Here is a 25,520-nt window from a genome sequence, read left to right as displayed (position 1 = left end):
AAAGCACAACTTTCAAAGTTTCTGATACACTCCAGTTATTTTGGTTGGAATTGTATGCCTTCTTGATATTTCATAGCTCTGATAAAGATTTGTTGCTACTGTTATTAAAGTTTCATCTTAATTTATATTTCTCTGCAGGGTTTCCTTTGCTTTCTGGCTTGCTTGAGGGGAGAGGGAATAGTTCATGTTAGAAAACAAACATTATTTTCATACAAAAAGGGCATCAACATTTTAAAGAAAATTCCATGTAGACTAACTTATATTTTGTTAGGAAAGTAATAAATGAATTTTACATTAATTTACTTATAACAAGGGGGGATTTTTCTGTTTCTTATGTCCAAGCTACATATATCCCTAAAAACATCAATACAAGGGTACCAGCTATTAGATAGCAACATTTATGTCCATGTCTATATCGTTTGCTATTAACACTCTCTCTGCCCCAGTGGACCAAGTGCAGGCAGTCCTCGAGTTACAAACATCCAATTAATGACTCATGGGGTGAGACAACAGGAAGTGAAAGAAATCTTCCCCTAGGAAAGGAAATTCACTTCTGAAATAATAATAATGAGGAAAAGGGTCTCAACCGAAGCTTTACCACCAATCCTTAGTTCCGCAACAAGCCAATTTTTTCAAAATTCAGTTATCACAGGGATGCAAAATGAGGCGAAATTTTCTGAACAGGGCACAGACAGCAAAACAAACACCGCAGGGGTGTTAACCCTTCCCTATGCAAACACAAGCTTTTATTTATTTTGAATTAGTATGTTCCGACTTACATACAAATTCAAACTTAAGAACAAACCTATAGAATCCATCTCATTTGTAACATGGGGACTGTCTGTAGTGCCAGCATTTCCCAGTTCCAAACTGATGAGAAACTCAAGGGCAATGCTATATTAATGTGTTTCCTTTCAATGAGGGAGCACTTGAGACATACATTGAATTTGCAATGCCTATATTATTCACACCTATATCATATTATTCATATGCCTATATTATATTATTCACAAAAATTCCTGCAGAAAACATGGGACTGAATAGTTTGCTGATCTATCCCTACATTTCCCAAGGGTCATTCTAGAGATGGTGTAATCTGTCAAGTTTGGTTGAATTCAGTATTTTTTTCCAGCGATACTGTTGCATTTTTGCAACATTGTGTACATTTTCATGTGCAAAATTCCTAATATATGTTTGTACCCATGTTCTCGAATATATGAATTTTTTTTTGCAAGGGACTCCCATTAATTTCATGCATTTTGTTTTGCTCACTTCCCTTAATATGCCTATTTCTATTTTTTTAATTGGAGAACTGTATTGCAAAAGGTCATGCAAAGGAACCTGCTTTTAGTACACTACCACTTATCCACATTTAGGGTGATTTTTCAGCAGCAAAGACAGAATCAGTCTGTGTGTTCATTTCTGTGTGATGCTTTCACAGAACAGCCTCATCGTGTTGTCCTAATTGAATCAGCACAACAATTGCAAGTGGCCACACAAGTTTGCAGATAGTCAGCCCTCAAGGTCCTATGAGGAATATTGTAAAACTAATTATATATTTAAAACCTTGCTTTAAAAAAATGTTAGTCACACATGAAACCAATTACGCTCAGCAAAGCAGAATGGAACAGATGTTAGAGTAAATAAGCCTCCTGATGTAGCACTATAAGTGCTTGTTTTCATTTGAAATTCAAGAATAATTGGGCTTGCTAGGTTTTCACAAGTGAAGCAGGAATTTGTTTTTAAAACAGTTTTGCCATATCTCCTAGAGAACATCACAGCTTCCTTACAACTTGTTAATTTCTTAGCTTCTACGGTACCTTAAGAATACTGGGCTTGAAAGCATTATTTAACATGTTATTTCAGAATTAAAAATTATTTCCTCTTGATGTTATGCTAAAATATGGGTGTGATATGGATTAAAAAATCTTACATTTCATGTATTGTTGAAGGCTTTCATGGCCAGAATCACTGGGTTGTTGTAGGTTTTTTCAGGCTATATGGCCATTGTCTAGAGGCATTCTCTCCTGATGTTTCGCCTGCATCTATGGCAAGCATCCAACAGACCTCACAACCTCTGAGGATGCTTGCCATAGATGCAGGCGAAATGTCAGGAGAGAATGCTTCTAGAACATGGCCATATAGCCCGAAAAACCTACAACAATCCATTTTACGTTTCGTTGTGTTTCCATTAAGTGAATGTTGTGTAATATGGAGGAAGCATGGCTAAATGATATGTTAGACTTCTGAATGACACTAATGGTATAATTACTGTCATGTATAAATTCAAAAGGGCAACTGAAAGACTCTACACTTGTGGGTGGCCTGGTTGTTATTCCAGTCAACAAAAGACCATTGTTATTCCAACAGGAATTCAAAGTTTTGTGGGCTTTATAGAAATACATCTAAGCTCCATACACTGTTTTGGGGGGCTTCCTGCTAAAGCTGTAACCAAGAACCTTCTGTATGGTATGATCACGGATCTCTGACCACACAAAGCCTAAGGCTGAATTCATCAAAACAAAAAACCAAAAGGCTCTGTTCATTATCATTTGAGGATTGGAATCAATCCAATTACTTTACTGTGAAATGTTTAGCCGTGTATTGTCAAACAGTTTCAGCCTTGTGGATTTTCGGGAAGCTGCCAAAGCCTGGTTTGCACCAGACTTTTCTCTCTCCCCGCCCCCCAATAATCAGGAATTTGCAACTACTGTCAATTAACAAGAGCAGAGTCTGACCTCGCAGTCTGAAACACAAGTTTCCAATATCTGCTGTGCCAGCAAGCTGTCAAACCTGGCCGTATGCAAGTGGTCAAGAAACCAAACATCCCATTCTTTCATTAACACCATATGGTAGTATTTTGACTAAAACTCTATATGAGACAAAGCATGGAGGAATTTGTACTAACGAATATCCTTTTTATTGGCATGTGGCATTATTTATACTACAGCAATTTGGCTTTGGCATGGACACAGATTTATTTTTTAAATGGGCATATAAAACATGTAGAAAAACTAATTGTAAAAGTTCAAAACACCTAAGTTACATTATTACATATTAGGTAGGAGGACAGGATGGCTGAGACTAAGTAATTTTTCCTGAGTCCTAAAATGCTGAGTTGAGAAGTTTGTTCTTTTAGGACTCATAGGAAAACTGAAGCAACTGCTGTGCAACCTCACCAGCCTGCTCAAGCTGTAATCAGCTTCCACGTGTTGATGTACTGAAGCCAAACTCTAAACCAGGGGTCCTCAAACTAAGGCACGAGGGCCGGATACGGCCCTCCAAGGTTATTTACCCGGCCCTCGCTCAGGTTCAACCTAAGTCTGAAACAACTTGAAGGCACAACAACAACAACAACAGCAATCCTATCTCATCAGCCAAAAGCAGGCCCACACTTCCCATTGAAATACTAATAAGTTTATATTTGTTAAAATTGCTCTTCATTTTAATTATTGCATTGTTTTTAAGGATTTTTTGCACTACAAATAAGATATGTGCAGTGTGCATAGGAATTCATTCGTGTTTTTTTCAAATTATAATCTGGCCCTCCAACAGTTTAAGGGACTGTGACCTGGCCCTCTGTTTAAAAAGTTTGAAAACCCCTGCTCTAAACTATATATGCAATATATTGCAAAAAGCTCTTCAAGAGCAAAATGGAAACATTTCAGAAATCTTTGGAGACAGTGACCTTAAAATAGATGCCACATAATTAACAACATGACTATTCATATTGCTAAGGTTTGGAAAAATAATAATGAATTCAAGTTTGGAAAAGGATAAAAATAATACAGTTGTGGGTGGAGGAAATGGCTATGTCTGGAGTCGTAAAAAAGAACAAGCAAGCAGTAAATTCTTTGGCATGAAGAACTGACAAGTACTGAGTGTATTTCATCACATAATAGCCACCACTGAATAATAGTCACACTTCCATTTCTTTGGTGCTAAAGCTGTATTTTTGTTTTCCTTGCATAATAGTTGTACCCCCATTTGAGGCTGATTTTCCCTCCCTCTCTTCTTTCTCAGAAAGCAAGGCAGTTTAAAAACTATAGAATGGAAGTCTCTGAAGCTCCAATCTTCTTCCCTCCCTCCTTCTTTCGAGGCAGTTTACAAAACCTGGAATGGAGTTCTTTGTTGGAAGGAAAAAGGAAGCAATATCCAAGTTCCAGAGGCCTCCATTTCAGGTTTTTAAAACTGCCTTGCCTCAGAGGAAGGAGAAAGTAGAGAAGAGTGGAGCTACAGAGACCTCCATTTTATAGATTTTAACCAGCCTTGCCTTGAGAGAAAGAAGAGAGGGAGGGAAAATCGGCCAAAAATAGCTCTGCAGTTTAAAAAAAAATAAATTAACACAAACTGAGCTGTTTTCTTGAGGCTGGATCATCCCTCCTCTTTTTGGAGGTAAGGCATTTTATTTATTTTTTAAAACCCAAGCAGAAACTGGAGAATCAGAGGCAGATTCCCCACCTCCTTGCATGGTAGTGACACACCCCATTCTTTCTTTTTTTAAAAAAAAAAAAAGGGGGGGGGAGTATCACTATTATGCAATGAAATATGGTATTTGCTTATATGCAAAAGGAAAACAACCAGTGGAAATAGAATGAATAAAAATGGTGGGTGGCTATAGTGCAAAGCAGGTAAATAGGAACACCTAACCACAGTACTTTAAGTGAATTTACATCTCCATACTGAAGATATTTGCAACACTTGGAGAATGAGGTCCTTGAAGACTGGAAGTAAGCAAATGTTGCATAATGATACTCCAGACTAACACAGCTACGCCTTTGAACACAAGACTTTGGTTGATTTAGTACTCTGAACATTTTGCAATTAAAACCACAAAAAAGAAGAAAAAAATATAAAGAAACATGGGGGGGAAAGAGAGATGGACAATAACTAATTTGGGTTTTTGTGAGTTTTCTGGGCTGTATGGCCATGTTCCAGAAGCATTCTCTCCTGACATTTCACCCACATGGCAGGCATCCGCAAAGGTTGTGCTGTCTGCTAGAAGCTAGGGAAGTGGAGTTTATATATCTATGGAATGTCCAGGGTGGGAGAAAGAACTCTTGTCTATTTGAGGCAAGTATGAATGATGCCTGCCATAGATGTGGGTGAAACGTCAGAAGAGAATGCTTCTGGAACATGGTCATACAGCCCAGAAAACTCACAGCAACCCAGTGATTCCAGCCATGAAAGCTTTCGAGAACACATAACTGATTTGTCAGCTTGTCAATAACACCTGGAAAGGTCCACAGTATGTAATTGGTCTAGGAACACTTGGAAGAAAATAAAGTAATTACTAAGAGGCACCATGACTTTGTCAAAAAGACAGCAAAACTAAATGATAACTATTACACACACCCTGGTAACCTATTGTGAGGATTTCATAATCTTGCAGCATTGTGGTGAGCAGTATCTGCATTTTCAGAAATACGAGTAAGGAAAAATACAGGAGTAACCAGTAACTAGGTCTTGGGTGCAAAATCAGGTAACTGTATCTTCATGTATATTCCTAATTTACTACTATTTGCATCAGAATGCAATAAAACCCTGATCAGCCCCAAACAACCCATATTTTCACCTAAAATGTCAGTTTGGCCAGATGCTTTAGAGGAAATTTATAATGCTCCAGGGTGGCTTCTTTTATTGGCTGATTAACCTAGGTTACAGTGTGTGTGATCTCATTATTTATGCAATACTGATCACTCTACACAACTTCAATGAACCATGTCTTATTACTTACTTGCTATACAAAATCACTGTCAGTTAGTTTTCATTTAGACTTTGATCTTATGGTTGCACCACTGCTAAACCTAGTTAAAGACTGCGGAATACGTAACTGTGGTTTCATGAAACTTTTGTGTAACATAAGCAAACCTTTTCAAAATGCTTCCTATAGTAAAACTAACAGATGTTTGCAACATTTCCAAGGAAGGAAATGTATCTTAAAATGGTAAGAATAATGCTTCTACATTGAGACCAAATGGGACAATTTTGGCTAGTCAATTCTGCAACTAATTTTTAAAAGATACTGCTAGGACTTTAAATGGCCCTTTACAGCACTGAGCAAGGCATTGTAGCTTTAATTGGTCATTATGTACAAAGGTTAAATCAACATACTATGAGATGAACACAGTAGCCTCATTCATCTCCACCTCTGCTTCAGTTGGTTTGCCTCACATAGAGAGCAATGAATTTGAACAAGAGAGATTGCTGCATGATTGATTACACTTTCCATGTGATTGAAAACCCTGATGCTTTTTTGATTCCCAGTTGCGTGAGGAATATCCGCACATAGAGGAAACTTTCTCTATTCAGACGTATTGTTCTTCACATGGGGAGAGTGGCAGCACAAGAGATGTAAGGGATGCTGTTCACAAACTCCCATCTTCATCTGCTGAGTCAACACACATAATGTGAGAGTAAAGTTTATTCCCATCTGCCATGAGGATTGAAAATGGGAACAGCATTCCCCCTCCTTCAGTCTGTTGAGATCCCTGTTCTTCAAGAATTTGTGCAGATGATCAACAGTGGCTCTGAGATTACACCTGCAAATTCCTTTTGCATTTTTGATACATTTTTTCCAACTGTAGAAGTTGTCATAGGTATGACAGAATCCTTAGGCAAACATGATATTACTTCTTGTTATAGTTCAGCCTTTGATTGTGCCTGCACCTGATCTCTCTGGGGATTCAGGACTTTCTGGGCCTGTTACTCAACCTGTTGATACAAGAGATACTGGGCCTGTTAGTCAGCTTGTTGGCACAGGGGATTCTGGGTCTCCAAGTCTGCAGGAAAGTCTGCAGGAGCAGCTAGAGATTTTAGAGACTGAAAATGAGTGGTCTCTGTCCACATTCCAACAGAAGAGGATGATAGAGAAAATCCAGGTGGTTGGACTAATTAGCAATCAAATAGAAGATTTATGTTTCGTCAACATAGACTTTCACATGAAAAAGTCCAAAGGTCAAATAGCTTGTAAGCAAGGAAGTCTGTATCAGTTTCCCAAGGGAAAAGGAACACTTTTCTCTCAATGTTAGCTAAGCCAACTGAATCTTCGAACACAAAAAACTGCAGATTGCAAATCACAATTTCTATATTACAGGAAATTCTTCATCGAATGTAATGTGGGAATGTGGGCTCATTACAGAAGTCCTCTCACTACAGAGCCTAAGCTATTCAGAGGAATTGGATCCAAAGGCTATAGATAAAGACAGGCATTGACAACAGAGCCAAAAGCTACTAACTAGAATTGCTTTCAAGCATCATAGATAAGAATAACACCCAAAGGAGTGTAATAACGAAACAAGGGAAATAACCCGGGAGACCTTGTTGTCTTACTGTTACCTGTCTTACCTGACGTTATACATTGATGAAGAATCTTCTGCAACATAGAAATTGTTATTTTGGAAGCTGAAAATTCATTGTATTCTAAAAATATTGACAAGCAACCTTTCATTTAACAATAATTGCGTTACTACTCCTGAGGTCATGAACTAATGAAGAATCTCCTGGAATATAGAAATTGTCATTTTGGAAACTATAGATTCATTGTGTTTACAGAATATTGACAAGCAATCTTTCAAATAATTACTAATCAGTGTGTTACTGTTCCCACGTTACATTCGATGAAGAATTTCCTGTAATATAGAAATTGTGATTTGCAATCTGCAGTTTTTTGTGTTTGTTGTTATAGATATTTCTGCATGTTACACAACTGAATCTTCAGTTAGTGGAAGCAATGTTGGAGACTGAGGACAGAATTCCTGTCAAGTCAAGGGATTTTCTAGTGCCATGTTCATGTTTTCCTGTTTGTTCCTGTTTCCAGTGTTGAGGACTAATATGAATGTTATATTTTGGACTTATTCTGCTCTTGTATTCATGTTTTCTGGATGCTACTCATGTACCTTGTTTTTGTGGATTATCTCTGGTTTTTAAACTTTGATTCCTGATATTATTTTGCTGAATTGCTTTTTATATATTCTTCAATAAACTGCTTGCTATTTTACCTTGAACTGGTGCGTGTGTTTAGTGCCTTGGAGTACAACACTTCTGATATGAGTGTAGTCATACTGACCTTATCCCATTGTTAGCTTCAACTAGATTGGAGTCATTGAATCAATTAAATTTACTTCTATAAAGTATTTAGATATTCTGGCATCAAACTACTCAGGGTTTGATGCCCAAATATTTATTCATAATAGTGGTTCCCAACTATTTTGACCAGGGACCACTTTGACCAGGGGCCACTTTGACCAGAGACCACTCTCCATCATAAGTACCAAAAGGGTTAGGAGTCAGTTTTTGGTCAACTTTAGATTCAGTTTGGGGTGCTGATTCAGCAAATTGCATTGGATAGACCGCATCAGCTCTAGTTTCTGATACAGAACATATGCCATGGTCAGTGACAGGGAAGGAGTGGCAGGCGGCGTGAAAGGAGAGGAAATAAAATAAAGAGGAAGGAGGCTTGTGGACCAGATTTTCATTCCAGCAGCCCACTAGTGGTCTGTGACCCACAGGTTAAGAACCACTGACTTATAAGAACAAATCAAGCCTTCTGGGACAAAAATAATGGCTAAAATTGCCAAATGCTTATCAAAGACAGGTTATGTGTAGAGCGCATTCATCCAAACTAAATTAGGGGGTCTCAGGCCAGGGATCGCTGTAGCCATGTCCACTTTGCAAGAAAGTGGTGGAACTCAAAGTGTTCAAAACAGGCCACTCCTGGATACAACAGCCAGCTGCCTGACTATCCAGGAGCACTGTTCAGTCCAGAAACAAAGCCAAAGGTCTGAATCTGTTCCTTCAGAGGAAGTGCAACCTGATTCAGAACAGCTGTGCTCACCAATTCCATATTAGCCTGTCTACCTTTCTGAATCCACTTCTCATGTTTTCCCAACAGGATCGTTAACTCAATCCCACGAACATAGCAGAGGAACTGCAAGAAACTCCCTGTTCTCCCAATGTATGAACTAAGGCTGGATCTAACCTGCCCTATATCCCAGGATCTGATGTCAAATTATCTTCTTATTTCAGATTATATGATAGTGTAGACTCAGACCACTTCCACAAAGCTGAATAAAATCCCACATTATCTACTTTGAACTGGAATATATGGCAGCGTGGAATCAGATAACCCAGCTCAAAGCAGATAGTGTGGGATTTTTGCCTTGATATTCTGGGTTATATGGTTGTGTGGAAGGGCCCTCATATAATCCAGTTGAAAGCAGATAATCTGGGATCGGATCCTGGGATAAAGGGCAGTGTAGTTCTAGCCTAGCAAAGAGCAAGGAGATAGGTATAGAGTATCTTCACCTGCTATTCTCCTGACATTGCGGTATCATTTATTCTGTGCTTCTTTTCCAGAACTACCAAAATATACACAATGAGCCACAGGAATTTGGCACATAAACAAAAGAAACTAACTCTGAATGGCAAGTGCATTGTGCCACACCTGTAATCTAGCACTTGGAATATCTTAAATGGATTATGTTGTGAAATTCCTGCCACTGTGTGGAGAGTCTGTTACTCGAGAATGGGGGCAATCATCCACATGAAGCTCCTTCAGATGTCATCAACCATGAAATGTTTATATCAGTCCTTTGGCACATCAATAAAGCACAGACATTGTACTTGAAATAAGAGGGTAAATGTGTGTCCAAAGTCTACAATTTTGCTTTGTTTCTTCAGAATTCCTATAGATATGTAACAGAGGACTATGATTCAATGTATATTGTATGGAGATGTTAATAGCCCAATTAAATAGCAAGTACCAAATTAGAACTGTGAAGTTTTGGGTTCTGCCTTTTCCTCTCCTTTGCTTTAGTTCCCCCTGTTCATAGGTTTTCCAAATAGTTTAGGTACCTTCCTTTGCATTAGTTATGGGTGGAGCTTAACATCTCTCCAGACGCCAGCCTTAATTGGTCTATTCTATTTCCCTGTATAGAGCTCTCTGGCTGGACTCCTCCTCTTTCTGCAGCAGAGTTACTGTGACTTAGGCTTGGGATTGTCTGGTAACCCTAGGCTTAGCAATAAAAAAACAGGCATTCTTAGCACCTGCATTCAGAAGTACTTTTATACCACCAGTCCAAAGGACAACAGAAGCTTATGATCAGCTTATGCTTCGCAAGAAAAAAGATTGAGAAAGTTTATAACCATCACATTGCACCAAAGGCAGGAAACTTTCAAAGACTCCAGAGAGATGACTGCAACCAGCAAAATCTTCTTTTGTAATGTATTGTTTTGTAATGTATTGTTACGTTATGATAGTCCCGGGTGGAGTTAATCCTTTATTTATGTTAACAGTAAACCCGTTCGGTTATCTTTACACCTTGCCTAAAATGCCTCTCTGTGTTAAAGGGTCTTAATCTTAACAGAAGGTATTCTGCTAGCCCCCAAGTAAAGCCAGACACTATAGTTTCCTCATAGGCTCAGGCATGCCATCACAAGAACAGTGTATGTAGAATTCTGAAAATCTTCTCTTGGGTATGAAGCTTTGTAGAAGCTACTAAATTAGTGGCCTACTTTAGAGTTGCTAAACCAATTCTTATGTAAGTTCCATTGATTTAACTGGTTTAACTGGTTTACTCTAAGTGGAACGAACAAATGGATTGATGCCATATGTATTGAAGATTGAAAAGTACTGCAAAATACAGTAAAAGTAGCTGTTTTTCAAAGCTGGCATTATGTATCATATCTTTTTGTGTTGTGAAATGAGGTGACTTTCTTTTGTAATCTTATAAAATAGCTAATTTGGTATGATATAGGAAGGATACATACCTGGGATTCTGGTTCTACATTGACCCGATATGCTTGTGCCTTTCCATCTTCTAAAATATTAGGGGACCAAACTTTGTTTTCAGACCTGCAATGAGAAATGGCTGTAAATATAAATAATACAACAACATAACTTGTTTCTTGCCTTCAGCTAATTTTGAATCTGACACATAAAAACAAATTTAAGATGGTTTAAAAAGTGTGTGTGTGTGTAAGGGTACCAGTGAAATACTATTTATTTCAGAACACATTCATACTGTATAATAATATGATTGAGATATGTCTTTATTTTTATTTTCTAAATTGCTTCTTAAAACATTTCTCTAATAGTTTTAGGGACAGAATGGCAGAAAACTAGGAACCAGCACACAAGATAATTACAGCCTTCAGCCTTTCCTTTCTGGAGAGAGAAGGGGGATCTGTTTGCCTTTACAAAGCAGGCTTTTGTGTCAGGCTACATAATTACATAATACTAATTGTGCTCATATTTCTTTAACAATTGTCATCTCAAGCATAACACTGCCATCTTGATACGCTAATACAGGTATGGACACCCTGGCATTTCCTTAGTTATTTAAAGTCTTACAGAGTGTCCTATGGCTGGTAATCTTTTAACCGCAATTCAGACATTGCAAAAAATAATAATGATAGGCTTTCCCTCCTTTGCTTTTCCATCACTGCATGCAAGAATAGCTGGTGTTCACTGTTGGGACTGAGGCCAGGGTCATGATAGATGCAGCCACACACTTGCTGCAAGCAGAGCCAAAAGGTCACCACAGACAGAGTTAGCTAGTCTAGTTTTCTACACATCTTCCTCAGTTTCAAAAGCCTTCTACACTGTGACCAAAATAACTGTAGTGGGTTTGGGGTTTTGTTTTGGGAAAAAACCCCCACAAAAAAACAAAAAAAAAACCAGTCCACAGCAGCAACCCACTGCAAAATGAGATATTGGAAAATTAAATGTCTGCAAAGCAGTTTGTGTGTTCAGTAAAGGATCTGCAGAGTGACACAAATCACACTTTTGGAACCACATTTTTCTGTTCTGTGAAAGAGATATAAGTTGGCCACATTCCACCCTTGGAAGTATTACTAACAAATGCTTGTACTTCTGTTCCTCTAGAGGCAGTTCTCACTAGTGATTTATCTCTCTGGATAAGCAGAGACCAAGGAGCTAGTCCACAAGCGTCCAAGAATTTTGCAAAGCATGTGGAGGCTGCACCAATTAATTAAAAGGGTATAAGATTTGTTTTTTATTACCATTATTGTATTTTATGAAAAGAAGGTGAGGATTCAAATATATGAGAGGTATTGGTGGATTTTATACTTTTTTCTAGTTTAATAATCACCAGGGAGAATGGAAGCTATTTTTATCTTTCTTTTTCTCCTTTTCTTTCCCCTATTTCTATTTATAATTCTTCTTTCTTTTCTTTTTTCTTTCTACGTACTGTTATTGTGCTATTTTATATACTTAGAATTAAAAACCAGTTAATTGCCAATACGCAGACAAGGAAAATCATTTTATCCTAAAGGTTGTTATAATACAAACTAATAAATCCTTCCACAACTGCATGAAAATGCTCCTCTTTTTAGTCATTCACAATCCTGGTTTTTCTGTGCTTGGAAGCAGTTCTACTTCGAGCAAGGAAAAGTTCAAACAAAGGCTTTTAGACTTTGGTTTTAGAGCCAGAACTGAGGTATTGTTGGAATTTAGATGACTTGCTTTCTCCCTATTAACCTTTTTGCTTGGAGACATTGAAAAACAAACTGATTCAGAGGGGACAAAGAAAGCTACAATAGAGAAAGAGTGCAGTGCTTCCGAGAGGGATTACTGTACAGCTGTCTGAAATAGGCAGCAGTGAGCCAAATCCTGATCTCAGTTTGACTGCTCAGCTCTGGGTAAATTATTCCCAATTCACAACAGCATGGAAAACACACACACAAAGAAGCACTCTCTGGAGAACAACCATGACAATTCTTCCAACTAGACTCATCTGAATCACTAGAGAAATGCATGACTTAAGCTGAATTCTATTCTACAGTGCAGACCAACTCTTCCAGGTCCATTGGTTGTTAATGAAAACAGGCAAAATGAAATGAATGAAAACAGGCAGAAAAAGCTTCTGCCCATTTCAGTAGTCTGTACTGAAAGTAGTGATGATGAAAGTACTGTACTAAAAGTGGTGTGATACATCCACTTCATCACACTATTTTATATACTTGGAATTTATATACTAGAGAAAAAATCCACTCAAAATCTGGTTTCTGCCTCCTGCAGAATTCTGGAGTTTGTAGTTTAGAGAGGGGCCTTTAACAGCCTCACTAAACTACAAACCCCATGTGGTGAAGTGTGAATTTTAATCTACAGTTATGTATAATTATAGATAGGTGTTTAAAAGGGTAAGTATATAGAATAGCATAACTGGGGGAATGGTAGCCAGCTTAGCTCACTCTGAGCTGGGTTGCCATGGAAAAAGGGGCGGAGCCAACTGCCACTTGGCAGGGCAGCCATTTTAAAACAGTTAGTCTGTAGTCAGCGAACTACAGGGAAGGCTGGTTCTGCTGTGTTGAGAATCAGGAGGGTTTAGTCTTTTAGCCTGTGAGGTTTAGATAGGTCAAGTTGACTTATTTAGGTTATTGGTTAGTATATGAGTAAAAAGGGCGAGAGAACCCTAATAAGAATCTTTACTGAAACAGAAATAACATAAGGAAAGAATAAGCTTGTACCTGAAGTAATCTGTTAAAGAAAGAAACATATTTTAAAGGAAAATAAGTTTAAAACCCGTTTAATGGAAGGAACAGTACTCTCAAGAGTTATTTTATGAAATGTTATAAATGTAACCACTGAAGAAATGTGCTTCTGAGAGTTAAGAAACATTGAAACCATCAAGCTTCTTCCATACTTCAATAAACGTGTTACAGTTTCTTCTAAAGTCAAGTCTCTGTTATAAATACTTTCAAGTTAAGCCAAGCTACACATTGAAGAAAGCACAAATCAATATTACAAGTTATTAGTTGTGTTATCAATTTAGTAAGTCCTTACAAAATGGTGGCTCCTTTACAAATCATTACAAATTGGTGGCCTCTTTGCACCCCAGAATTCTGCAGGAGGCAGAAACCGGATATGAAGTGGATTTTTTCTCTCTAGTATGATTAGAAAACAATGGGCAAATATGTAATCCTGTATGTTAATATTTAAGGCCTTCAACCTATACAGCCCCAATTGCACAAATTAGTATAGAAGATAGTCACAGAAATAGTAAAGCTGTGAAGAATAAAACCAGCCCTTATGTCTAATAGGACTGACAGAGAACAGGCTTTGTTTCCCCCACTCCCATCAGCACCCCCACATAGAGCTTTGCTCAATGTCTTTCTGGTTTGCTTCCCTGTATCAGAATATCAAGCTGAAATATGCCTGAAAGGGAATCCCTGTTTCAGTGTTTGTAAAACTATTTATGCTGCATGTAACCCCCCCCCCCCTCCACAAAAAAACCACCAAAAATCCTCTACAGATTCTTACAAGCTTAATGCTCAACATACTAGGTCTCCATCTTTTCAATTTCATGTACTAATTATGGGTGGGCAAATATTTTCAGATGAGTTCAAAGTTGTCCAATAAAATATGAGTTTCTATAGAAATTATTATCTTCTGTTAAGTCTATTGTGTTCCTTTAATGTTAGTTACAAAGTAAGAATGAAAGTAATGCAGCTGGGATCACCCCGCTCCTTTAATAGAATGGGAGATGCATTATCATTCTTTGTATAAAGAATGCAAGAGTCTCCTTGCTGGGTGAGACTCTTGTATTCTTTACAAGAGTCTCATCCAGTCCAAAATATCTGGAGTACTCCTCCAGATGTTTTGGACTTCAGCTCTCACCATTCCTAACAGCTGGCTGGGATTTCTGGAAGCTGAAGTCCAAAACATCTGGAGGAGCACAGTTTGAGAAACACTGCTCTAGTCCAACAGTTTGCATAGCAACCAACATATTGCCTCTGTGAAGCCCACCTGCAGGACATGAGTGTGATACCACTCCCATTAGAAGCAGTCCTAAACAAATACGTTCTTGATGTTGTTTACTATCAAGTATCCTTTAGTTTATGGCAACAGTGTGAATGAGATACTTCAAACATCCTAGGTCATGATTGTCCTGCTCAAGTCTTGGAAACTCAAGGCTGTGGCTTTTTTGATGAAGTCTATCCCTCTGTAGTGCAGTCTTCCTTTTTTCTTCTTCTGCCTTTCACTTTTCCCAGCATCATTTTTTCCAATGAGTCATGTTAGGGCATGCTGGGCAGAATCTCTATGGCAGTTATGAACATGTAATATAGAGTTATACACTCACTGCTGTTACGCATTCACAATCCCTATACAGCTCCTAGGCAATCCTACTCGGACAATGAGGGATCACCTGAGTAAGTAAGTAAGTAGCTCCTAGTTTAAGGGCTACATAGATACGGTGAAAGTCCCCCAAGTAAATGATGTGCACTTCTCTTTGGAAAGCACACTGTATCGCCTTTACATTCTCCCTTGATCCTGAAGGCCCTTAAGCACTAACATATTCTACCTTTTAGGGGAACATCTTAGTAATTCCTCATAAATTACAGCAATAACCACAGATGATTCACTCCTATAAACTGGCAGCATTTGAAGACGGCAAGGATTTTCCACTACCTCGTATCTAAACAAATGGGGAACTGTCTTATTCTTCTCATTAAACACACTTGGTGAAGAGTCTCACATGGGCTAATTCTTCTTCCTTGTAGTCAGCGGGTGTTTTGATCAGTCCTACCGGATCCAGGAGGCTTGTCTTACCTTCCTTGGGACTGGAAAATAAACTAAAGAGCTTTGGAAGGAGAATTCTCCCTTTCACTCTCCAAAGCTCTGTAGTTTCATTATCTAGCCTCAGGAAGGTGTGGCAAGCTTCATGGCTCCAACAGAGGTTTTTCCTTTGTTTTTAAGAGCTAAACATGGGACAGGAAGGGAAGGTTGTAGGGACCACCTCCTGATATTGCAAATGATGATCCCAAGAGACAGTCACTACTGCCTCCATGCCTGCAAAAGTCTAGATTTTTCAGTAGGATCTTGACCTTTTGCAGTATCTTTTAAATCTGGAATAAACCTGAATAATCAGGTTTATTCCAAGTCGAAACAGATTCATCTGAAATGTCATCTGGATGCCTCAGGTTAATTTGTTTCCTAGTCTACATTATGTGGCTGTGTTGATGGCCTCATACCCTTTGATTTCCCATGCCAGTCATTGGTTAAAAGCAGCAGTCCAGGACAATTGGACTTTACTAGTAATATACTATAATATAATATATTATATATACATATAATATTTATAATATTATAATGTAATACAATATAATATAATAATACTAATAATAATACAATATTATAATTATATATTTTATATTACATGTAATATTACTAATATTACAATATAATGGTATAGTACAATATAATAATATATAATACTGATATTGTGCTTTGCTAGTAATATAATATATTGTATGTATCTTGTAAGCCGCTCTGAGTCCCCTTTGGGGTGAGAAGGGCAGCATATAAATGTCGTAAATAAATAAATAAATAAATAAATTGCCACCTCGGGCTCAAGAAGCTTAAGAATTACCATTTCCCACTTAAGGCTACCTGCATACTACAAGCGTCCTTAGAAACTATTCTCTGAAGTCTCGTTCATTCTGCCTCATATTAAATATGCGTCAAATTGTTTCTAGAAACAGAGCTTTTAAAAGTTAGGTCGCAGGTAAGTGGTCCTGTCTCCCGCTTTCCCACTCCCTACAAGATTGCTTTGAGATGACTGCTGTTTGTTTTGCTGCCAGATCCTTTTATTTCTCCAGTCATCTTACATTTGTCATTCTTAATACTATTTTATACTTGCTTTTTCATGGGTCAAATTTTAAACTTATTTTAGTGAATCTTTGTAATTTTTTGTTGGAGTGAATAGCAGGACATATGAATAAATCAAATCAAATGTTATTCCATGGAACTCTATGAAAATATTAACTTTTAAAATTATAACACTCTAATATCAAATCAAACCCTTTCATACTCTTTTAATGGAGATGTGGAAAATTCTGTCAGTCTGTGATGATTCCAACTGAACTTTCCAAGTAAATAAAAAAAAGGCATGGGCTGAACACAACCTAAGAACTTATTTTGCATAATAGAATGTAAATAGTGCATTGAATAAAGAGCATTAGATGGGAAAACAATTGCCAGAAGAAGAGAGATGTCCAATGTGTCGTTTCTCTTGTCATGACCATTAATCACATTTGCCATAGCCGGGCATCCATAGAACCTTATTTGGCAAAGAACGAGCAGCACAAAATTCCACGGGGATTCACTCATCAGATACACAGAGAAACAAAATCATAAACAACTTGACTATTTCAATCGACCTTCAGAAGCTATTCCTTCCCTCTCATTTCTTCTTAAGCCCCAAGTAAATGGAAAATAGCAAAAGTGGACTGCTTTATTTAAATGCAAGGGTTTTTGTTACACATCTCCTTCCCCCCTCTTCTTACTGGTGGAAAATACAGAGAAAATAAAACATGTCAAGGACATAAACAGGAAAGCAGACACATTATTCGTTGATAGGAATGCATGAGTGTGTGAAAACAGAGTGTCTCAAAATTACAGGAACTACTTGTCCTCACTATGAAGAATGACTTGTCATTTCCCTCCCCACAACTATGTAGGATTTTAGAAGTTTTACTTTTATTCAAACTAAAATGTTTGGTACGTAAACAGTGAAAATCCAAGGATGAATTAAACTATCCTGCCCTATGCCAGCTGCAGATATGATTTACAGAATTGGTCTTTAAAAAGCATACATGAACTGAAGATTAAAACTTGAAACATCATAAAGATGCTCCTAGTTGTTGACATAGCCCTAAGCAGTTCATGGCCAAGTAATGTGAGAGACAATCTTCCTCCATATTATGTTTCAACACTCTGAAGGGGAAGGCCCTCTTATCACACTGAAACTTTATAAAGTTTGTTCATATGAGCTGCAGAGGAAGGCTTCCTCAACTTTCCTGTTCATTAATGTGAAGTGATCTCCATACACTACAGAGATCAAGATGGCATCCGAACTAGTATTTTGCATTCCATTGTATTTCACCTGATTGTATTGTATCCTTTGGTTCTAAACACTGTAATACTATAAACAACTTTGATATTTTAAAAAAAACTTAAATGTGTCAGTAAACTTATAAATAGATAAAGGAAGTGTTCTCATACTCCCAACTCTTATTAGTCCTTAATATGTCAAATTTAATTGAAAGCCTTTAAAAGCTAGCCAACAAAATAAGAGAATGTTCAAAATTAAGAGGAAGTAAGTACTTGAACTATCTGTTAAGGACATCCATTAGGTTATTTAAAGCTGTAGCACAGACAAGATCACCAATGGGCCTTTAAATGGAATCACTTAATTTAAATGACAGTTAATACTTCAAAGAGAGCATTAAAGGCCATGGGATATGTATTTATCCAACCCTCAGAGTTTGCACATTAGACAGTACTAGATCCTTACTTTTACTTTTCATTTAAAGATAGATATACTTTATGCAAGCTGGTCAGTGTTTATGGCTATGGGCCTTAAAGAACTGTAAACAATGTTATTAAATTGTAACAGTCACAGCACGCTTATACCACATAAAATTCGAACAATTGAATGACTGTTCAGTCAAAATGCAAAGTCGCAATGTTATATAATGAAAGAAGACTTAAGAACCCAGACAATTAAAGTTAATGCATGGTAATTATTTGATTGTTGTACACCACCATACAGCATTTTTTGAAATTTAAAGCACTTAAACAATTTAAGCATTTACTTGAGTCTAATGAACCACTGAATGTAATGCACACCTCAATTTTTACAACCCTGAAACCAAAAAGGGTATTTGCTGATGAATGTAATGCACAGCAACAAAAGGTACACTCTTTGTAATATGTCCATTACAATTGCTGCCTGCCTAGAATCCCTTCTTTAAACATAAAACTGTTAGAACACCAAACCTTCCAGCAATGGAAAAGAAAACCTTGGGGGGCATCTATGCTATAGAATTAATCCACTTTCATTGCCTTGGTTCAATGCTATGGGGTCATGGGGGATGAGGGCCAACCAAGGCTTAATCCAAACAAGACAGAAGTCCCCCTGGTCAGTCATGAGGTTGAGTGGCATAGAGTGGCAACCTGTGCTCGACGTGGTTACACTCCCCCTGAGGACCCAGGTCTGCAGTCTGGGGGTTCTCCTGGATTCATTGTTGATGCTTGAAGCTCATGTGTCAGTGGTGACTTGGAGGGACTTTACACAGTTAAAAGTGGTGCACTGGCTGCGACCGTACCTCGAAAAGCCTGACTTGACCACGGTGGCCCATGCCTTAGTTACATCTAGCATGTAATCAGTTTCAACCTAGCACTTTACGGGACTCATATTAATTACAGTTTATTTTGATATCTGGAGCCACTGCTGCGTTTTATTGGATCTTTTAAGTCAGTAGGAGGTTTATATGTTGTTTTATGTAATTTGTTTATGTGGACTTTATTGTGTTATTTTGCTTATGTGCTTGTATTTTATATGTTTGTACTATTGAGTGCTTTTGTGAGTCGACCCGAGTCCCTTCGGTGAGATGGTGGCGGGATATAAATAAAGATGATGGTGATGATTATAGTTTTACAAGGTCTTGAGCCTTCTCTGCCAAAGAATGCCAATGACTCACCAAACTATAAATCCTAGGATATCATAGCATTGAGCCATGACCGTTAAATTAGAGATGAGGTCCCTCAGATAGGAGCTCCAGATGGTGCTGAAGCATCTTCCCCTTTTGCTTTGGCTCAGCACTAAGATTACCCTATTATGCGACTCTAATGTGCACCCTAATTTTGACAAGGTAATTTAGCTTTAAAAAGGTGAGCAATAGTTTGAGTAAATACGATATTTTATATAAGAAAATTGTGTAAGGCATGCTGAGTTTATACAAGGGTTTGCATATGGGAGGTCTAGATTCATTATCACAAGAGTAACTTCCTGATTAAATTGGCTTCACTTTTCTTTCAAAAAGTAATGCTGTGAAAAGATGACTCATGTTCAGTCACAAAATAAGTCTGGATCTGGCTTGAGCAGTGACTAATTTTTTTTGGCCAGACAGAATGACTTGGAACTCTACCTATTGCTTAGGGCAGAGCAGAGGATATAAAAAACCATGTCACCCAGATGTTTAATATGGTCCAGGCTAAAAACAGAATTATTATGGTAGTTGCTTTGCTTACTGAGTAAAATAAACAATTTGGGTTTTTCCCATTAGGAGACTTTGCTTCTTTTTTTAAGGCAGTTGTTAAAATTTGGAGGTGGATATATTTCAGATTTAAATAGTGCAGAACTGTTTATTTTAATAGAGAAGTAAGCATTTATAAATTTATACTGAAACCTGAATGGGCCAAAATGCCATGTGTCTTCTAGTGAGGTTAGAAGAAGCTGGAGAGCAGTCAAAATTCCAAGGAGAGATATAGTTCAGTTCATTAGCGTGAACTGATTTTGCTCTTAGGCAGAGTGAGGCAGTTGTCTCGGGGGAGAAGGGAGGACTGAACTATATGTATCCTGGATACTGTTTTATGCTTCTTAGTCTTCCCTGCTTCTCTCAGATACAATGAAGAACACATTCCCGTTAACAAATGTGAACATTACAGTGAACTATGCCAATCTGCTTAGCTTCTGTGCAGGGCACAATGGGCCAATTGTCCCTTTTCTCCAGATATGTTCAGAGCATTAGAGAATAAAATATCTGAATTTAAAGTAAATTTATCATCACATAGTTTTTAAAATGAGGGGAAAACTATTTTTTCAAACTGTTTACAGGCACTCTTCCCTCTAATCCTGTGCCATATTTTTCCTCCTGCAATATGCCTGGATCAGATAATCAAAGATTGTCATGTTGATACTAAAGGCAATAGAGCTATTCAAATATGGCTACACAGTGATATTAAGGTACATTATTATTATTATTCGGATAGTTCAATCCAGTTCACATTGTGCATCCTTATTATGGATGCCACTCAGAATAATATGATGTGGACATTTTTTGTCTAAAGAGCACCTAGAGGACACCCACATCAAGATACACATTCTAAAATACAAACACTCATGTGGACCATTGTTTCCATCTAGAGCCCAGTTGTTATTCATTATCTCCCAAATAATGGGAGGCATATTTGACTCATTCCCTCAGGTCAGTGTAGTGTTGATCAAAAGAGAAGAATTCTTCTTTGGCCACAGTAGAGTTTATTCTGGCGGAGAAATGTGCTCATGAAAGATATATGAAAACATATGTGGTGTTGAAAGCATGACATTGTGTTGTCTCTGAAGAAAATGATCCTGTCAAATTTCAGCTATCCGAAAACTTCTGTGTAAATAGCACTGAATACCTGGTTGTCACAGATCATGAGAATGATACCGTTAGGAAGGGAACCTCAAGGGCAATTTAACTACGGTAGTACTCCAATCCAAGAATCAAGTGATGTAGAAAGTATGATAATGTCTATATTTTAAAACATTATTTTCTATTGTTCAGAATGTTCATTGTACTATTCATAATCTATTATTCTCTAGGCCTTTGCCGCATGTCCCTAAGGCAAACAAACATTTGGCTCCAGCATTTGTCACAGATTCCCCTGGACCCATAGGCTACATACATTTAGGTTCTTGCTGTGAAACTTTCATATTTGGCTACAGTTTGAAGGATTCATTTGATTTCCTTATTTATGTAATGATCAACAGGTTTCCCATGACAAAATTTCTCTTGGCAACTTCTAAGGAAAAATAGCAAAATTTTGCATTAATTTAAAAAAGTTAAAGCTGGGCTTTAGCACAGCTGGTTAAGGGCCAAGCTTTAGCACAGCTGATTAATCACGAGCAGCTATAGATCTTACCAATCAAAAGGTTGGCAGTTCGAAGCCCGAGTCATGGTGAGCACCCAACCCTCAGCCTGCTTACTGTCCACCTAAGCAGTTCGAAAACAGCTGTGAGCTGTGAGTAGAGAAATTAGGCCCTGCTTAAGCGAGGAGGTATTTTATGGCACCATAAAGGAAATACCAGAAAATGCCAGCAAGCAAAGGAAGGAGGAAGTCAGTGATCAAGGGCTCTTCATCATAGAAGATGGTGTGACAGCACACTCCTGTGGCCAGAACTGAGCAGAACCTCTACGATGCCAAAGTTGGGAAAAATGCCTACATAACACCTCTATCTGTTTATTTATTTATTTACTATATTTGTATACCTGTTGTCTGTCCTGCCTGTTGAACGGCATTAAATGTTTGCCGTGTATGTGTTCTGTGATGCACCGTGAGTCCCCTTTGGGGCGAGAAGGTCAGAATATAAATGGTGTAAATAAATAAAAAAATAAATAAATAAACAAAAACATATAAATTTGCAAGGATGGATCTGGGCACATATGAGGTACATGTGGCCCTTTGAGGGGTCCAGTGTGGCCTTTTGGATCTCTGCTGACACTCTGAGCCCATAGCTCTTCTGTTTTCACCTCTCATTTGAAGCTGAAAAACTTCAAAATAATTACAATCCAAGAGAGATTGGCTTTGTTCTTGTCTGAACAATTCCTCCCATCCTGTCAATACCCCTAAAGGCAAACGGGAGTGATATGATATTAGTGGGAACCTAAATCCTTAATCCTACACTGTTTTAAATTGTAACATGCATGTTTTAAGTAACTGCATAGTACAGACAGAATCCCTTACCCCCGACCTCTCCCATTATGTACATATTTCAGGAAAATATGTGTTCCTGGGCGGCAGGGTAATGGTGGTGGTGGGATTGGGGGAAATACTGGTATTTTGACTGCTAATTTTGAAGATTGTATGCTTCTATGTATTATATAATAAACATTTTTTAAAAAACTTTAGACCGCAAAAAAACCCTCCACAAAATTAACTGGGTGCCTTTTTCTAGCATAGGATACTTGAGTCACATGGCTGTTTGGACCTAAAGGAGATAAGAACTGAATGCATTGTGTTACTAGGGTTGGGAACAGGGGCCGTATCTATATTCCAAGTACCTTGGTGCCCAAACACAAGCACTATACTGTAAACTGTATCTGCTGTCCTTCCCTTGCCCTGTCCTTGCCTTCGATGCCTTTCCTGGAGTTTCAATGCTGGCAGTTACCTCAGATAACACACAAATAAGCAGCAGGCACAATGGGGTGGGTTATGAAGGTCAGAGAACAGTGGCAAGGAACAGATCCAAAATTGTTTTCAGAAACTGTTCTGAACTGCTGGGGAGAAGCTATGAAATACAATAGTACCCATTCCATGGGTTCACTTTCTGCAGTTTCAGTTATTTGTGGCCAGCTGTGCTCCAAAATATTACTGGTTTGGTGTTCAGTATTATTGGTGGTTTCAATCATCCATGGGGTGCCTTGGAATATATTACCTACAGATAAGGGGAGAGGGCTACTCTATTACCTAATAAATAATTGAAATGCTTTAGCAACAAAATTTCATTTGATATGTGTTTTCTGCTACAGATTTATGAACTGTTATTTAGGCCAAGACAGATTCTTATAAACACTTCTATGCCAATTAAGCTACTTTGCCTGGAATGCTAATTATAGAAATCTTTTGTGCAATGTCTTCTATTACAGTCTGTATATGGTCAGCTCCCATGAAAAATGGATGGAAAGCTTCTGATTGACATAAATGGATATAGTGAGGCCCTTTTTTGGATTCCACGTAAGTTACTCCTCCATGTATGGAAGACTAAAAGCTCTCGCTTGATTTGATGTACTTCTGTGGAATTTTTATAGCTTTATGCAGAATGGGATTATGCCAGAATTTCACTCTCTGGTCAAAAATCCTTTAATAATGCAACCTGGGAAATGTCAAGTTACAGGTCAACTTCTGAAGATGTTCTTTAAAGTGCTCACAGCTTCTTTAAATCAGCACAAGCCATTTCCTATCTTGGAATTTGCTGTATTTTATTTTCGCTATGCATGACTTAATACACTGGAGCATGGTTATAAAGTGTTTTTTTTAATATACTAAAGTAATACATTGAATACCAAATATTTCTTGAAGTCTAAACCTTTTTTGTAAGATAAGAATATGCAATTAATCAGTAGTTATTTGTATTTGAAAACCCAGTTTTAGCTTAGACTGGAAGTCTTAATAGGCAGGTTTGGAAGTGTTAAAGATAAAATTAGTCTTACAAAAATAGTTCATTTTTTGCAGGATTATAAAAATAATTTGAAACAGAATTAGTTCTCTCAAAGCAAAAAAACAGCTAAAGCATGTGAATACTTTACTTTATTTGGAATCTTCTCTAAAAAATGAAACAAAGGCATCATCATGATTTGTTAACAACAGATGTAAATTGCAAATCTCATTCCCACCAGAATATCCAGTAATTTTGGTACCTTAATAATGCTATCAGTGTCAACCTCCATCGGCTTTAAAATCTATGTACATTGGCCCCCAAGGTCTCGCACATATTACATATGTGCCGATATACATTATTTACATATGTCATTAAGATTTATTTACAGGCTTTCCTCTGCTACAATTTCTAAAGAGTCTTGTCTTTCTTTAAATGGAAGTACACTTATTTACACAGCACATGTTAAATTGTGAGTTTCACTGCCACAAAGCTTGGCTGACTTTAAAATGGTATAGGATGAATAAGTGGTGGCTGAGACCACCAAAAGTTGTTAATTAAGATCATTATGTATTTCAAGATCAAAGGCAGACTGGCCTCTATATATTACGTTTTGGTGAACATGACATAACGTACAGTTGCACTTGTCCCATGGGCAAATATTGGTCATGATGCAAACATAATGCTTGATTAAATAGGCCTCTAGTCTGATCCCACTCTTTTGTTATTACCTTATGTTTTTATGTTCATAACCTGTATGGGAAAACATGTTTACAGCCAATACATTATGTCTCAAAGCACATTTTCAGTATACATAGTTTGATGAATCTCTGTACAGACCTAGTTCATCAGCACAAAAAAAGCAAATGAAATTAGTTACCTGTTTACAGAAAGTGTTAACTGATCCAGACAAGCCTTGATCTTGTTTTGTGCTTCTAAATGTGTCATATTTTCTGTGCTCTCTCCATTAATTGACAGAATGACATCACCTGGGCAAAGGTTGGCAAGAGCAGCTTTACTTCCAGGATTAATCTGCAAGAAAGAGAGAGAGAGAGAAGAAGAAGAAAGTAAGTAACTGGATAATATTTTACTAGTGAGAGACTTGGATTATTTCCTCCTCACAAGATCTGTTCATGGAAAAAACCCATCAGTGAGAAGTGACTTCACTATTATACTTTTCTGGTTTGGGGGAGACAATGAAGTAAAGCAGTTATTAGAAACATTCTGTTTTTTAAAGATCCTATGAGCCAAGACCTTGGAACAGAGATTGTCAACATCTACATTTCACCAAGAAAACTGTTGGCTCATTTAGGTTGCTCTCCAGCGCATAAGAGTTCAGGTGCATGGGGTTATCTCTTTCTTTGAAAAGTGCTGCCAATAATATGAACATCTCTCATAACTGTCTTGGCTTAAACCATTCATTTTGGGGGTTAGAAGCTAGCAGTAGATTTGAAACTTGGTGCACAATCCTACATAAAACTATTTGGAATCTAGATTCTCAATGTGTCACACTTCAATGTAAAATAGTTAAGTACTAAGGTGCTTTGCTGCATTTGGTGATGTCAGTGTATT

At 37.6% G+C, this 25,520-nt stretch overlaps 1 protein-coding gene across 1 annotated transcript in view; it reads right to left on the bottom strand.

Annotated features, from left to right (window-relative positions):
- Positions 1-25,520, bottom strand: part of PDLIM4 (PDZ and LIM domain 4) — a 71,118-nt gene that overhangs the window by 27,661 nt on the left and 17,937 nt on the right. Inside the window, exons 2-3 of the mRNA XM_060765233.2 lie at positions 24,829-24,980; positions 10,771-10,855 (exon numbers count right to left, since the gene is read on the bottom strand). Coding sequence (XP_060621216.2) covers positions 10,771-10,855; positions 24,829-24,980 — 237 coding nt within the window. The remainder of the gene's footprint in view (positions 1-10,770; positions 10,856-24,828; positions 24,981-25,520) is intronic.

Source organism: Anolis sagrei, chromosome 2, assembly GCF_037176765.1.
Source record: "Anolis sagrei isolate rAnoSag1 chromosome 2, rAnoSag1.mat, whole genome shotgun sequence".
In the NCBI taxonomy this organism is placed as follows: Eukaryota; Metazoa; Chordata; class Lepidosauria; order Squamata; family Dactyloidae; genus Anolis; species Anolis sagrei.
The sequence above is the reverse complement of the archived record's forward strand: the minus strand, read 5'-3'. Positions and strand labels throughout refer to the sequence as shown.